Source organism: Belonocnema kinseyi, chromosome 8 (genome assembly GCF_010883055.1).
Source record: "Belonocnema kinseyi isolate 2016_QV_RU_SX_M_011 chromosome 8, B_treatae_v1, whole genome shotgun sequence".
NCBI lineage: Eukaryota > Metazoa > Arthropoda > Insecta > Hymenoptera > Cynipidae > Belonocnema > Belonocnema kinseyi.
In genome coordinates, this window is record NC_046664.1 from 29046489 (window position 1) to 29062329 (window position 15841).

The 15841-nt window shown below is 25.3% G+C and overlaps 2 protein-coding genes across 3 annotated transcripts in view; one reads left to right on the plus strand and one right to left on the minus strand.

The window, feature by feature from the left end:
• The window catches only part of LOC117178892 (katanin p60 ATPase-containing subunit A-like 2), a 32282-nt gene extending 17592 nt beyond the window's left edge, over window positions 1-14690 (plus strand). For both annotated transcript variants that reach the window (XM_033370419.1, XM_033370420.1), the window contains 2 exons: window positions 4950-5155; window positions 14135-14690. In XM_033370419.1, coding sequence (XP_033226310.1) covers window positions 4950-5155; window positions 14135-14666 — 738 coding nt within the window. In that variant the 3' untranslated portion in view covers window positions 14667-14690. The remainder of the gene's footprint in view (window positions 1-4949; window positions 5156-14134) is intronic.
• The window catches only part of LOC117178893 (survival of motor neuron protein), a 28876-nt gene continuing 27696 nt past the window's right edge, over window positions 14662-15841 (minus strand). The window contains exon 6 of the mRNA XM_033370421.1: window positions 14662-14798. Within this exon, the coding sequence (XP_033226312.1) occupies window positions 14743-14798 (56 nt within the window). The 3' untranslated portion in view covers window positions 14662-14742. The remainder of the gene's footprint in view (window positions 14799-15841) is intronic.

Consider the following 15841-nt stretch of genomic DNA (forward strand, 5'->3'; position numbering starts at 1 on the left):
GAGCTCCAAGGAGATTATGTTGAAAAATAAAAAAAAATTTACCCAAAAAAAATTGTTTTTATACTTCATTCTAAGGACTTATTGAACTACCCTCGTAACAGTATTCAAGAACACTGTGACCAAATTGTGACATAACTGTTCTAGAACTATGTGACAGCACTGCTCTGTAACAGTTGTTACGGAATGGTTCTAGAACAAACTGATCACAGACGTTCTATAACATTTGTTTCAAGTTTGTTCTAGAACTGTGCCGTAGCAGTGTTATATCGAAGTTCTAGAACCCTGTTGCAAGTGTGTTACAGAACGAATTAGGAACAAAGATAAGCTCGCTAACACTACGATCGAGTTGACCCTTGCGAATATCCCTAATGTGGATATCTCGGACGTATAATTTTTGTTAGTCCGGATAGCGTACCTGCTATACCGGATCAAAATATATTAATGGGGATATCAAAATTTCCGCCTTGCAGACTATTCCGACGGGTTATCCCTGGAATAACCCAGGACATGAATGGGGTCAAATCGAATATCTCGGGATATCCTATTGCTTGGAAGGGTACATAAAACTGTTCCATATTTGATAAATAATAGTTCTAGAACTGTTATAGGATTGTTATACAACTTTTATAGAATTTTCCTAGATTTTTTACAACGCAGCGCACCGAAATTCTAGAATTATTCTAGAAATGTTACAGATCGGTTGTCACCGCGTTTTAGATCTATTAAAGATTTGTTATACAACATTTGTAATTGAGTTCTGAAATTGTTCTAGAAATGTGACAGATCGGTTATCACAGCGTTCTAGATTTGTTGCAGAATTGTTACATAACACTAGTAACTGAGTTCTAGAATTTTTCTAGAAATGTTACAGATCGTATGTCATAGTGTTCTAGAACTGTTACAGAACTGCTTTAGCGTATGGGGGATGACATAGTTACTCGCATGTTTGTAACCTGTTCTAGAACACGTTCTTTTGTGTTCTAGAACAGTTACAGATCTGTCCTGAAAACTTGTTTGCTGGGTAGTTGCATTTACAGCCAAATAGTTTGACTTTCAATCAAAAGAGACCGATTTTAAATAAAATAGTTGAATTTTCAAGCAAAAAGACGAAACATTTAGAAGAAACTTGAATTATCAACAAAAAAGTTCATTTTTAACCAAGATAGAAGATTTTTTAAACAAATAAATAAATTATAGAGAAAAAAAAATGTTGAGCCAAAAAGTTGCATTTCAGGCTCATAGGGTACTTTTTTTAGCAATCAAAGGGTAGAAACAAATTTAATTCCATAAAAAAGGAACGAATTTAGAAGAATTTAAGGGAAACGAGCTTAGAAAAATTGAAGGGAATTCAAAGGTATTTGATCAAACTATAAAAAAATTTTCATTAAAAAAATCTATTAAATTATGTACAATTTAGTAAATTTGGAACAATTTCAATGAATTCGGGGTAAGTTATTCAGAATCCCGGGTGAATTCCAAAAAAATTCAAATCACTTCAAATCACTTCAAATCTTTGAAAACCCTACTAATTTATAACCAAAAGTGTGACAAATGACTACGAAAAAATTTTTAAGAATATAAATGAATGAAAAAAATGGAAAACAAAAAAAATCGAATAAATCCATTTATTTCAGTAAACTTTTCGTGAATTTAAAAGAATTTAAGAAAAATGTGAAGAATTCGATGAATTTCATAAAATATGAAGCTGAATTTAAAAAGCAGTCATGGGAATTCAAAAAAATTTTTTAATATTTAAAAAATTAAAAAGTCTATTTACTTAAATAGAATTAAGTAAATTTAGAAAAATTAAAGTAAATTGAAAAAATTCTTTGAAAATTCAAAGAATTGAGGGTAAATTAATAAAAAAGCAGCGTGAATTCCAAAAAATTTCAAATCCTTCAAATCTTTGAAAACGATTCAAAAGAATTTAAATAAAATGGAAAAATTGAAGAAGAAGAAATCGATTAATTTCAGTAAAATTTTATTTAAATAAAAAAAAATCTAAGAGAAATGCGAATAACACGAAATTCATGAAAAAATCAAGCTGAATTTAAAAGCAATCGAATGAATTGAAAATAATTGAAAAATATGAAACAATTCTTAGAATCCATTGAGTTTGAGATGAGTTTAGAAAATTGAATAGGGAATTTAAAAGAATTTAATTAAATATCTACGAATTTATGGTGAGTTTACCAGACTTCAAGGTAAATCAAACAATAAAATTTTTAAATCCACTAAATGGAGTAAAATTGAGTAAATTTAGAAGAATTTAAAAGAATTCAGGATAAATTAATAAAAATTCATGGCGAATTCTAAATAAAATTACCAAAAATATTTGAAAATATCTTCAAATCTTTATAATCCAACGAAATCCCTTACTTCTTGTGAAATCAGTTCAAAATTTCTTTGTAATTTTCTTGAATAACCTACAATATTTCAAATACATTAAAATCTTTTGAAATTTCTTTAAACATGTTAAAAGACCAATTATATAAAAAAGTTGTAATTCAAAAAATCCGTTGAATTAAGTAAAATTTAGAACATTTAGAAGAATTCACGTGAATTGAAATCATCAAAAGAATTCCAAAGAGTTTAAAAGAATTCAGGATGAATTCGAAAAATAATTTTAAATTTCTTCAAAACTTTGAAGCCCTACAAAATACCTCACGTCTCGTGAATATATTATTTTAAATCCACTAAAATATTATAAAATCCAGTTAACGTCTATGATATTTCCTGGAATCGTGGAAAATGTATTAAAACACACTGAGAACTTTAAAAGCCCTAAGAATCATTGAAATTCTTAGAAATCTTATAAAATGTGATTAAATCTCTTAAAATAGCTATATTTTCCAAAACTCTAGAAAATACTTTATCTTAAAATATTTCAAACGCTTTGAAATCCCTTAAAATGATGAAATTAATTAAAAAATTGCTTGGAATCTTTCGAAGTTGCCGCAAATATTTTCAATTAAAAGCTCTTGAAAATGCCTTAGATTTCAAAAAGTTTTAAAAATTCTTCAAAATATTGAAATCTATTAAAAATTTCTCGAAATCTTTCTGAATACGCTGAAATATTTAAAAAAAGAATTCAGGACAGTTCAGAAATAGGTATAGACCTGAATTGAATAGTGATTAATCCATAAATTAATTTATTGAAAGAAAAGTGACTAATGTGAACATTTCATTTAAGAAATTACTATAAACTGACTAAAGAAAAAAATGACTTATAGTGACTGTGCAGTAGCTCTTATTATTTTTTGAAGTTAATTCTTACAGAAATTCCTTGATTTTTCGTTTTTTCATATAAATTTTTGTAAAGTTCCATAATGGGCTGCAAATAGTGGGACTTTCAATCAAAACAAATCAATTTTCAACAAAATAGGTCATCTTTTAACCAAATATTCGAATTTTTATTCAAAAAAGAAGAATTTTTTAGATGACGTTAAATTTTCAACAAAGAGGTTCATTTTTACGAAGAAAGATGAATTTTCAAACAAACAAAAAAAGAATTTTCCACTATAAGAAATTAACTTACAACCTTGAAGGCTAAATTTTCAACAGAACAGTTGAATTGTTAACAACAACATGACTTTTTAACAAAATAGTAGACTTTTCAATTAAAAAGATTGAACTTTCAACGAAAAATATGCAGATTTTCATATTGGATTCTATTAATTTAATTCCCATTTAAGCGAAGAAACGAGAAAAGGGGGAAGTTTCTTGAATACATAGAAAAAAAAAGAGAAATTTATTTTAAAAAATAGAATATGGAAAAAACTGAAAGTAATTTAATATAAAACTTTGAATTCGGATTCACGATACTAGAAATTTTTTAACTTCAAACAATATTAATTAACAAATTTCTAGGTACAAAGCTTCAATGAAAAATTATTCAATTTTTAATTTTCACAATCAAAATTGTACAATTTTTTCTAGTTATAATTTTCAACTTTAAGGCCTCCATCCATATACCAGAACGGCCAGATCTCGGAATGGCCGGAATGAGTCGTTGACCAATCAGAAACGTTCGGCGGAAACAGTGTCATTGTCGCGCCGAACTGAGCACAGAGCCAATCACAGAGCACCTTTCACAAGAACGCACTTGTTCGTCTTGCCGAAGGAGCTCTGTGATTAGTGTTCCCGTCATTCCGGTCATGTGTTTGACAACTTTGAAAATAAACGGAACGCCTTTTAGCGCGAACTTAAAAATTTCGAACACTTCGGTTGAGTTCGGCCAAAGATAATATCTTTGGTTCGGCACGAGAATTAAACTATTTTCGCGGAACGTTTCTCATTGGTCAACGTCTCATTCCGGCCATTCTGAGATCCGGCCGTTCTGGTGCATGGACTGGAAGCCTAATAGAATGTTCATTGTGATAAAAGTTGAAACAAAGTATAGTGAACTTTCGATGAAAACGGAAAAAAGTCGATTAGTCGCATTTTTTGAAAAACAATCCAATAAAAATTAAAAATTCGAATAAAATCTGAATAAAATGTGTGTATAAACAAAATTTTTTTTCCATTTTTTTTTAATTTATGAAAGTAAATATCTTTAGATCGAAAAAAGTAGGATAAACATTATTTGTTCTAAATATAATGTTTCATAAATTGATTAAAAATGCACTATTGTTCATTTGTAGCTAAGGTTACCAAAAAAAGCATTTATTTTTTAAATATTGTGTATACTACTTTCAATGAACTAAAGAGACAAGTACATATTTTTGAGTACTTGGGAAAACCCTAAAAATATGTAGATCTTTCTTTAGTTTATTAGAAAGAGGATCAAAATTTTTTTTTTAATAAATAGTCTTTGGCAACTTTAGCACAGATGAAGAAAAGTGCATCTTTCGTCATTTTTTAAAATATTATATTAATACTAAGAACAATTTTTCAGTGCTATTAACAAGAATCTGGTTCTGATTTTTCAACTTACTTTCTTAATTCAGGTTCTCTTGGATCTTGCAAAACACTACGCCCCTTCGATCATTTTTATCGACGAAATCGATTGGACAGCGATAAGTAACGACGATTCTGCAATGTCAAAATCTGAGCCAAGTAGAAGATTCCGAGCTGAATTGCTTGCAAGATTGGATGGATTATTAACAATGGAAAATGCAAATATATTATTGCTAGCAGCCACAAACATTCCGTGGTATGAATTTCAATTTAAGAATTTGAAATTCGTTTATTATTTGAAAAAACTGTGTTTAATTTTTTTCGGAAAAAAGATCTGCTTCGCGTCGCTGGGAATCGAAACACAGAACTTCCGATTTCCGGTTCGATTTCCAGCGAAGCGAAGGAGATCTTTTTCCAGAAAATAAAATAATTTAATTTTAATCCATCGAGTCTGAAAATACGCTAAGAATTTCTGTTATTCCTTGAACAAAATTGCTTTTTTCAAATATTCAGGCTACCGAAAGACTTATTTTCAAAATTCTTTGAATTTTCGTTGAAAATTTTTTTTCGCTGACCGTATATATAAATAGAAAAATTCTAATTTCAAAGTGACTAAAATGCATTCATGGGGTAACTAATGTTCTTTTCAATTTAAAATCATTCAAGTGAATTGGAAAAAGTGGCAAAAATTCCACTAATTACAGTGAAATATATGTAAATATAGAGAAATTTAAGGGAAATAAGAAGAATTCAATTATATTCATAAGAGTTTAAGGCAAATTAAAAAAACTCAAACGAATTCAAAACAATTCAAAAATATTAAAAAACTAATTGAGTTCATTAAGTCTGAAATGAGTTTAGAAAAATTCAAGGAATTAAAAATAATTGTATGAACCTCCTAAAAATTTCAGGTGAGATTAAAATACTTCAAGATGAATTAAACAAAAACTTCAAGTGAATAAAAAAATTAAGAGAATTTAAAAGAATTTAAGAGAGTTTAATATAAGTTAATAAAAATTCAGGGCTAATTTCAAAGGAATTGCAAAAAAGTATTTGAAATCTTTTCAAATCTTTAAATCCCTACAAAGACCTCAATCATATAGAATAAATTATTTAAAATCCATTAAAATATTATAAAATCTCGTCCAATTCTATAAAACCATTACATTCTTTGGACATCTCTTGACATTTTTTATTCTTTTGAAAATGCCTTTAAATATTTTTAAATATTCTAAAATATTTCAAACCCTTTGAAACCTCTTTAAATTATTATAATCAATTAAAAATTCTTCGGAATCTTTTAATTTTAAAAACCTGAAATATTTCAAATCCTTTGAAATCCCTTTTTTTTAAGTTTTAAAATGATGTTTTTGAATTTTTTTTAATATCCACAAATCTGCCAAATTCGTCGAAATCCCTTTAAAGTATTAAAAATTCCTTAGAACTATTTAAAATATCCTAAAATCTTTACATACATTGAAATATTTTAATATCTTACTAAATTCCTCAATTTTTGTGAATAAGTTCTTTAATATCAATTAAAATATTATAAAATTCCGCGAATTTACAAAAATTCGAATATTTTCTAAATATCTCGGAAAATCTATTAAAAAACATGGAATCTTCAAAAGTATTTTAAACCCTTGTAGCTTCTACAAAATCGTTCCATATTTTCAAAAATTCTAGAAAATTCTTCAAAACCATACATTTTTTTAATTCCTTTCAATCATTAAAATCCTTGAAATTAAAAAAAAATTGAAAATGTCTTTAATTAATTTAAAATACCCTAAAACATCTAAAGAAAATCATTTAAAATCCCATTAAGTTACTCAACTTAATTGAAAAATCATTGAAAAAACTTAAAATAACCTACAATATGTTAAATCCTATAAAATAATTTTAAATCCCTTAGAATTAAAAAAAAATCTTTAAAAATTCTTAGCATTAAAAAATTTTTAATATTTCAAATCCTTTGAAATCTCTGAAATTCGTTTTAAAGGCCTTCAAAATTCATTGTGATTTTTAAAAATACCCTGAAATCTATCAAATTTTTAAAATCCCTTCAAATTTTCTAAAATTCCTTGGAATCTTTTAAAATATCTTAAAATCTTTAAAATTCTGTACATACTTAGGTAATACTTTGAAACAGTTCTAAATCTTTGAAATCCCTTAATTCTTCTGTGAAAAAATTCTTTGATATCCAATAAAATATTTTTAAATTCCCGCGAATTGCAAGAAATCTGAATATATTTTCTGAAATCTTGGAAAATGTGTTGAAAAACTTGGAATGTGTAAAAATATTCAAAAGCCTTGTAGGTTCCACCAAACTGTTCTTTATATTCCAAAATTCTAGGCAATTCTTTAAAAAAACCATGAACCTTTTTTACATCCTTTTCATTCATGATCAAAATTGTTGGATTTTTTTTAATCACTATGAAAATGCCTTTGAATAATTTAGAATACCCTAAAATATTTCAAATCCTTCGAAATTCCTCAAAATTTTGTTTAAAAACATCTGTCGAAATACCTTCAAATTATTAAAATTTCATAAGGATCTTTAAAAATACCTTAAAATTTGTAAACTCTTTGGAAATACCTTCAAACATTTGAGACTTTTGAAACCTTAAGCCTCACGATTGTTTGAAAATACCCTCAAATCATTCAAATAAATCGAACTTCCTTTATAAGAAAATAATTCTCTTTGGTAATACAATTACAATAATTGAATATATCTTAAAATAATAAAAAATTTAAATTAAATAAATATTTTTAATTAAAATTTATAATAATTTACAATAATTTAAAACATCCTAAAAATTTTTAATACTTTGAAATCGATTAAAACTTTTAAAAATATCTTGGATATTTTAAAAATGCCCTAAAATCTTTAAAATACTTTAGAATATCTTCAAATTATTGAAATCTATTCAAAGTTTCTTAGAATATTTTTAAATGTAGCAAAATATTTCAAACACTTTGAAATTCCTTGAAATATTTTTAATCTCTTGAAAAATCCTCAGAACTTTTAAAAATATCCAAAATTCTTTAAAATCCTTTAAAATACCTCAAAATATTTCAAATACTTTGAAATCCCTTGAAATATTGTTAATCCTTGAAAATTCCATGAAATCGTTAAAAATACCATAAAATCTTAAAATTACTCTAAAATCTTTAAAATTCCTTCAGATTATTGTAATCTGTTAAAATTTCTTGGAATCTTTTAAAATATCCTAAAATATTTCAAATACTTTGAAATCCGTTGAAACATTTTTAATCTCTTTAAAAATCCTCAGAATTTTTAAAAATACCCAAAAATCCTTTAAAATCCCTTCAAAATATTGAAATCTATTAAAACTTTCTTGAAGCCTTTCAAAAAACCCTAAAATATTTGAAGTCTTCTGAAATCGCTTGAAACACATTAAGGCTCTTGAAAATTATGTGACATTTTCTAAAATATCCTAAAATCTTTGAGATCATTAAAAATCCTTTAAAACCCATTAAAATCATTGAAATCTGCTTACATTTCTTGGAATATTTTAAAACACCCTAAAATATTTCAAATGCTTTGAAATCCCTTGCAATATTTTTAATCTCTAGAAAAATCCTCAGACTTTTTAAAAATACTCAAAAATCTGTAAAATCCCTGCAAACTATCCAAAAATTTCTTGGAATTTTTTAAAATACCCTAAATCATTTCAAATCTTTTAGAATCTCTTAAAATATTTTGATTCTCTTAAAAATTCCGTGAAATCCTTAAAAATACTGTAAAATCTTAAAATTACTCTCAAATCTTTCAAATCCCTTCAAATTATTGAAATCTATTAAAATATCTTGGAATTTTTTTAAATACCCTAAAATATTTCAAATTTTTTTAAATCACTTGAAATATTTTCAATGTCTTGAACAATCCGTGAAATCCTGGAAAATACCATAAAATCTTAAAATTACTCAGAAATCTTTCAAATTCCTTCAGATTAGTCAAATATGTGAAATTTCTTGGAATCTTATAAAATAACCTAAAATATGACAAATCCTTTGAAACATCCGTTAAAAACTAAAAGCTCTTGGAAATTCCGTAGAATTTTTAAAAATAAGCTAAAATCTTTAATATCCTTTAAAATCCCCGCAAACTATCTAAATCTGTTCAAATTCCTTGAAATCTTTAAAAATACCCTAAAATATTTCAAATCTTTTTAAAACGCTTGAAATATTTTGAATCTTTTGAAAATTCCGTGAAATCCCTAAAAATATCATAAAATCTTAAAATCACCCTAAAATCTTTAAAATCTCTTCAGATTATTGGAATCTATGAAATTTCTAAGAATATTTTAAAATATCCTCAAATATGACAAATCGTTTGAAATCTCTTTAAAAAACTAAAAGCTCTTAGAAATTCCGTAGAATTTTTTTAAATAGTCTAAAATCTTAAAAATTCTTTGGAATATCTTTAAATTATTGAAATCAGTTCAAATTCCTTGAAATCTTTTAAAATACCCTAAAATGTTTCAAATCCTTTGAAATTGCTTGTAATCTTTTGAAACTCTTGAAAATTCCGTGAAATCCTTAAAAATACCATAAAATCTTAAAATTACTCTAAAATCTTTCAAATCCCTTCAGATTATTGTAATCTGTAAAAATTTCTTGGAAAGTTTTAAAATATCCTAAAATATTTTAAATACTTTGAAATTCCCTTCAAATAATTGAAATCTATTTAAAATTTCTTGATGTCGTTTAAAGTATCCTAAAATATTTCAAATCTTTTGAAATCGCTTGATATATTTTGAATCTCTTGAAAATTCCGTGAAATCCTTAAAAACACCATAAAATCTTGAAATTACTCTAAAATCTTACAAATCCCTTCAAATTATTGAAATCTATTAAAAATTCTTGGAATTTTGTTAAAATACTCTACAATATTTCAAATTTTTTTAAATCGCTTGAAATGTTTTCAATGTCTTGAACATTCCGTGAAATAGCTAAAAATACCATAAAATCTTAAAATCACCCTAAAATCTTTAAAATCTCTTCCGATTATTGGAATCTATGAAATTTCTAAGAATCTTTTAAAATATCCTCAAATATGACAAATCCTTTCAAATCTCTTTAAAAAACTAAAATCTCTTAGAAATTCCGTAGAATTTTTTTAAATACTCTAAAATCTTTAAACTGCTTTGGAATATCTTTAAATTATTGAAATCAGTTCAAATTCCTTGAAATCTTTTAAAATACATTTAAATGTTTTTAAATCCTTTAAAATTGCTTGTAATCTTTTGAAACTCTTGAAAATTCCGTGAAATCCTTAAAAATACCATAAAATCTTAAAATTACTCTAAAATCCCTTCAGATTATTGTAATCTGTTAAAATTTTTTGGAATTTTTTAAAATACCCTAAAATATTTCAAATTTTTTTAAATAGCTTGAAATATTTTCAATGTCTTGAACATTCCGTGAAATCCCTAAAAATACCATAAAATCTTAAAATCACCCTAAAATCTTTAAAATCTCTTCAGATTATTGGAATCTATGAAATTTCTAAGAATCTTTTAAAATATCCTCAAATATGACAAATCCTTTGAAATCTCTTTAAAAAACTAAAAGCTCTTAGAAATTCCGTAGAATTTTTTTAAATAGTCTAAAATCTTAAAAATTCTTTGGAATATCTTTAAATTATTGAAATCAGTTCAAATTCCTTGAAATCTTTTAAAATACCCTAAAATGTTTCAAATCCTTTGAAATTGCTTGTAATCTTTTGAAACTCTTGAAAATTCCGTGAAATCCTTAAAAATACCATAAAATCTTAAAATTACTCTAAAATCTTTTAAATCCCTTCAGATTATTGTAATCTGTCAAAATTTCTTGGAATGTTTTAAAATATAATAAAATATTTTAAATACTTTGAAATTCCCTTCAAATAATTAAAATCTATTTAAAATTTCTTGATGCCGTTTAAAGTATCCTAAAATATTTCAAATCTTTTGAAATCGCTAGATATATTTTGAATCTCTCGAAAATTCCATGAAATCCTTAAAAATACCATAAAATCTTAAATTTACTCTAAAATCTTTAAAATCCCTTCAGACTATTGTAGTCTGTTGAAAAGTTCTTGGAATCTTTTAAAATATCCCAAGATATTTCAAAGACTTTGAAATCGCTTGAAATATTTTTAATCTCTTGAGAAATCCTCAGAATTAAAAAAAAAACCCAAAAATCTTTAAAATCGCTGCAAATTATCGAAATCTGTTAAAAATTTAAATCTTTTACAATCTTTTAAAATAACCTCAAATATTTCAAATCTTTTGAAATCGCTTGAAATATTTTAAAACTCTCGAAAATTCCGTGAAATCCTTTAAATTACCATAAAATCTTAAAATTACTCTAAAATCTTTAAAATTCCTTCAGATTATTGGAATCTATTTCAATTTCTTGGAATATTTTTAAATACTTTAAAATATTTCAAATACTTTGAAATCCCTTGAGATATTTTAAACCTTTAGAAAAATTCATAGAATTTTTTAAAATACCCAAAAAAATTTAAATCCCTAAAAATCTCTGCAAATTATTGAAATTCCTTTGAATCTTTTAAAATACCCTAAAATAATTCAAAACATTTGAAATCGCTTGAAATATTTTGAATCTGTTGAAAATTTCGTGAAATCCTTAAAAATACCACAAAATCTTTAAATTACTCTAAAATATTTAAAACCCCTTAAAATTATTGAAATCTGCTCAAATGTCTTGGAATTCTTTTAAATATCCTAAAATATTTCAAATACTTTGAAATCCCTTGAAATAGTTTTAAATTCTTGAAAAATCCTCAGAATTTTTGAAAATAGCCGAAAATCTTTAAAATCCTTAAAAATCTCTGCAAATGATTAAAAGCTGTTAAAATTTCTTGAAATATTTTAAAATACCCTAAAATATTTCAAATCTTTTGAAATCGCTTGAAATGTTTTGAAAATTCCGTGAAATCTTAAAATTACTCTAAAATGTTAAAAATCCCTTCAGATTATTGTAATCCGTTAAAATTTCTTGGAATCTTATATCCTAAAATACTTTGAAATCGCTTGAAATATTTTTAATCTCTTGAAAAATCCTCAGAACTTTTAAAAATACTAAACAAATTTTCGAATCATTGAAAATCCCTTCAAAATATTAAAATTTATTAAAAATTTCTTGATATCTTTTAAAATATCCTAAAACATTCAAGGTTTTTTGAAATCGCTTGAAATATATTAAAGCTCTTGCAAATTCTGTGATATTTTTTTAAATATCCTAAAATGTTTGAAATAATTTTAAATCCTTTAAAATGCCTTCAAATTTTTAAAATCTGCTAACATTTCTTTTAATATTTTTAAATGCCTTAAAATATTTCAAATACTTTTATTCTCTAAAAAAACCCTCAGAATTTTAAATAAAACCCAAAAATCGTTCAAATCCCTGCAAACTATCGAAATCTGTTAAAATTTCTTGGAATCTTTTAAAATAACTTAAATATTTCAAATCTTTTGAAATCGCTTGAAATATTTTGAAAATTCCGTAAAATGCTTGAAAATACCATAAAATCTTAAAATTACTTTAAAATCTTTAAAATCCTTTCAGATTATTGGAATCTTCCAAAAAAGCCTAAAATATAAAGAATCCTTTGAAATCTCTTTAAGCTCTTGGAAATTTCGTAAAAAAATTTTTAAATACGTTAAAATCTTTTAAAATCCATTGGAATACCATCAAACTATTGAAATCTGTGAACATTTCTAGGAATCTTTTAAAATAACCTAAAATATTTCAAATACTTTGAAATCCCTTGAAATATTTTAAATGTTGAAAAATCCTTAGAATTTTAAAAAATACTAAAAATCTTTAAAATCCTTTAAAACCCCTGCAAATGATCGAAATCTGTTAAAATCTCTTGGAATCTTTTAAAATAACCCTAAAATATTTGAAGTCATTTGAAATATTGTAAATTCTTTGACATTTTTTAAAATATCCTAAAATATTTGAAGTAATTTAAAATCCTTTAAAATGCCTTCAAATTATTAAAATCTACTAAAATTTCTTGGAATATTTCAAAATACCTTAAAATATTTCAAATCTTTTGAAATCGCTTGGAATATTTTGAATCTGTTGAAAATTTCGTGAAATCATTAAAAATACCATAAAATCTTAAAATTACTCTAAAATGTTGAAAACCCCTTAAAATTATTGAAATTTGCTCAAATGTCTTGGAATTTTTTTTAAATATCCTAAAATATTTCAAATACTTTGAAATCCCTTGAAATAGTTTTAAACACTTGAAAAATCCTCAGAATTTTTAAAAAAAGCCAAAAATCTTTAAAATCCTTAAAAATCTCTGCAAATTATTAAAATCTATTAAAATTTCTTGGAATCTTTTAAAATTCCCAAAAATATGACAAATCCTTTGAAATCTTTTTAAAAAATTTAAAGCTCTTGGAAATTCGGTAGAATTTTTTTAAATACCCTAAAATCTTTAAAAACCTTTTGGAATACCTCTAAATAATTGAAATCTGCTTAAATTCTTTGGAATATTTTTAAATACCCTAAAATATTTCAACTCGTTTGAAAACGCTTGAAATATTTCTAAACTCTTGAGAATTCCGTGAAATCCTTTAAAATACCATAAAATCTTAAAATTACTCTAAAATGTTTTAAATCTCTGCAAACTATCGAAATCTGTGAACATTTCTTGGAATCTTTTGAAATCCCTTGACATATTTTAAATGTTGAAAAATCCTTAGAATTTTAAAAAATATACCAAAAATTTTTTAAATCCTTTAAAACCCTTGGAAATGATCGAAATCTGTTAAAATTTCTTGGAATCTTTTAAAATAACCCTAAAATATTTGAAATCTTGTAAATTCTTTGACATTTTTAAAAATATCCTAAAATCTTTGAAGTAATTTAAAATCTTTTAAAACGCCTTCAAATTATTAAAATCTGCTAGCATTTCTTGGAATATTTAAAAATACCCTAAAATATTTCAAAAGAATTCAAGAAAAATCTGAAAATAGGTATAGACATGAATTTAATAATGGTTAACCGACGGGTTAGTTTATAGAAAAAAATGTCTAATTTACTATTTTAAAATGACTATTTTACTTAAACTACTTCTTGCAGAAATTCCCTAATTTTTTTTCAAAATCTCTTACTTTTCCCTGATTTCAAAAAATGGAACACAATGTAATTGTATTCAATTTAAAAGTCAAATTGTCATCTTCAGGGATTTGGATGCAGCCTTGCTACGAAGATTAGAAAAACACATTCACGTGGGCCTTCCTGACGAGAAAACTCGATTGGAAATTCTCGGAACTTACGTTTCTGAAAGTGTAATTTCTACTTCAGAATTTTCAGACCTCCTAAAACAAACAAGCGGATTTTCTTGCGCCGATGTCAAATTATTATGTAAAGAAGCCTGGATGAAGCAATTGCGTCCAATTTGGAAGTACCTGGAAAGCAATCACGTCATGATAAATGACGTCGAATGTGATAGCTTCATCAATAAAATTAAATACCTCAAAAAAGCGATGGAACTTATCAGACCGGTTTCAGCAAATCTTGAAATTAGATACAAAGAATGGAACAAAATTGATAAACGGGATTCGCAAAACACTTTAGTAAAAAATGCAACTTCACAGCAAACTGAAGAATGCGAACCAGCAGATGAAGATATTATTTTTAAATCTAGAAACTATTCACCTTTAGATTCTATTCCCCCTGATTTATCATCAGGATGGCAAAGAATTGAGCTTTAATAGAAATAAAATGTATTTTGAAAGTAGAAAGTCGATTTTTTAGATTTCTTACAGTGTTTAATACAGTGACGATACTTCATTTTTTTCGTTTCTCCTGAGCACTTCTCGCTTGTTTTAAACCGTGGTAATAACCTGTAAAGAGATGAAAAAAAAATCTTTAATCTTTCTGGTATCTGAGACTATTTTTCATTTATAAAATTGATAAATGAATTTAAAAATTAAATATAAAGAGAGGGTGTCTAGTCAAATTCTGGAAAAAAATTCCCTGAAAATTTCAGGTTTTTATCGAGGTATTTCCAAATTTTTTCAGGTATCATTTTTCACAGTATAGAGCCATTCAAATATTTCGCATTTTCAAAACAATCAACTCGGAATACCAGGATGGCCGTTTTAATCCACGAAATAAATTCCCGGTTCGCAAACATTTTTCACGGTCAATGAAATTACAAAAATGAACACTAAAGCTAAATAATTTTCCACTTGAGATAATAAAAACTGAGTTGCAAATGAAAGCACTCAAAGTAGAAATGTTAAATTTTGAACTTTTAAAATTGAAATTTAAAATTTGTTAATTGAAAAATTTTTTATTCAAATGCTCAATAATTTACGCGTATAAAAATAAAAGTACTAACAAAAATCAACCAATGAACTTCAAAATGATCAAAATTATATAATTTTAAGGATTTTTAAGCTAGAAATATAAAATATTAAAAAATTGAACAATTTTTAACTGGACACTTCTTAAATTAGAAATTCAATTATTTTCTTTTGAAATAGTTTAAATATCCTTGGAAAGCTTCAAAGTTTTATTTCAAAATCTTGAAAAATCTAGCAGTTGTTTTATATTTGTTTTAAATTTAAAATTATTTTGGAAATTTTTTAAGAACTTTTAAATATCTGTCAAAATTGATTGAATTTTTTCCACAATTTTCAGAAAATCCTGTAAATTTGAGAAAATTTCTTTACAATTTGGATGCAAAAATAACAATTGAACATTTATTATTTGCAGGCGAAATTTGAGTAATTTCAAGAGACATATAGAAGTTTTGAAAAGATTCAAACTTAATGTAAAACTTGAAATGATAGCCTACTATAAAACAAACTGTAAATTTTCGCAAATTTCAATCAAAAAATTAGATTCTTTTCAAGAATTGTGAAAGGCTTCAAAAGTATAA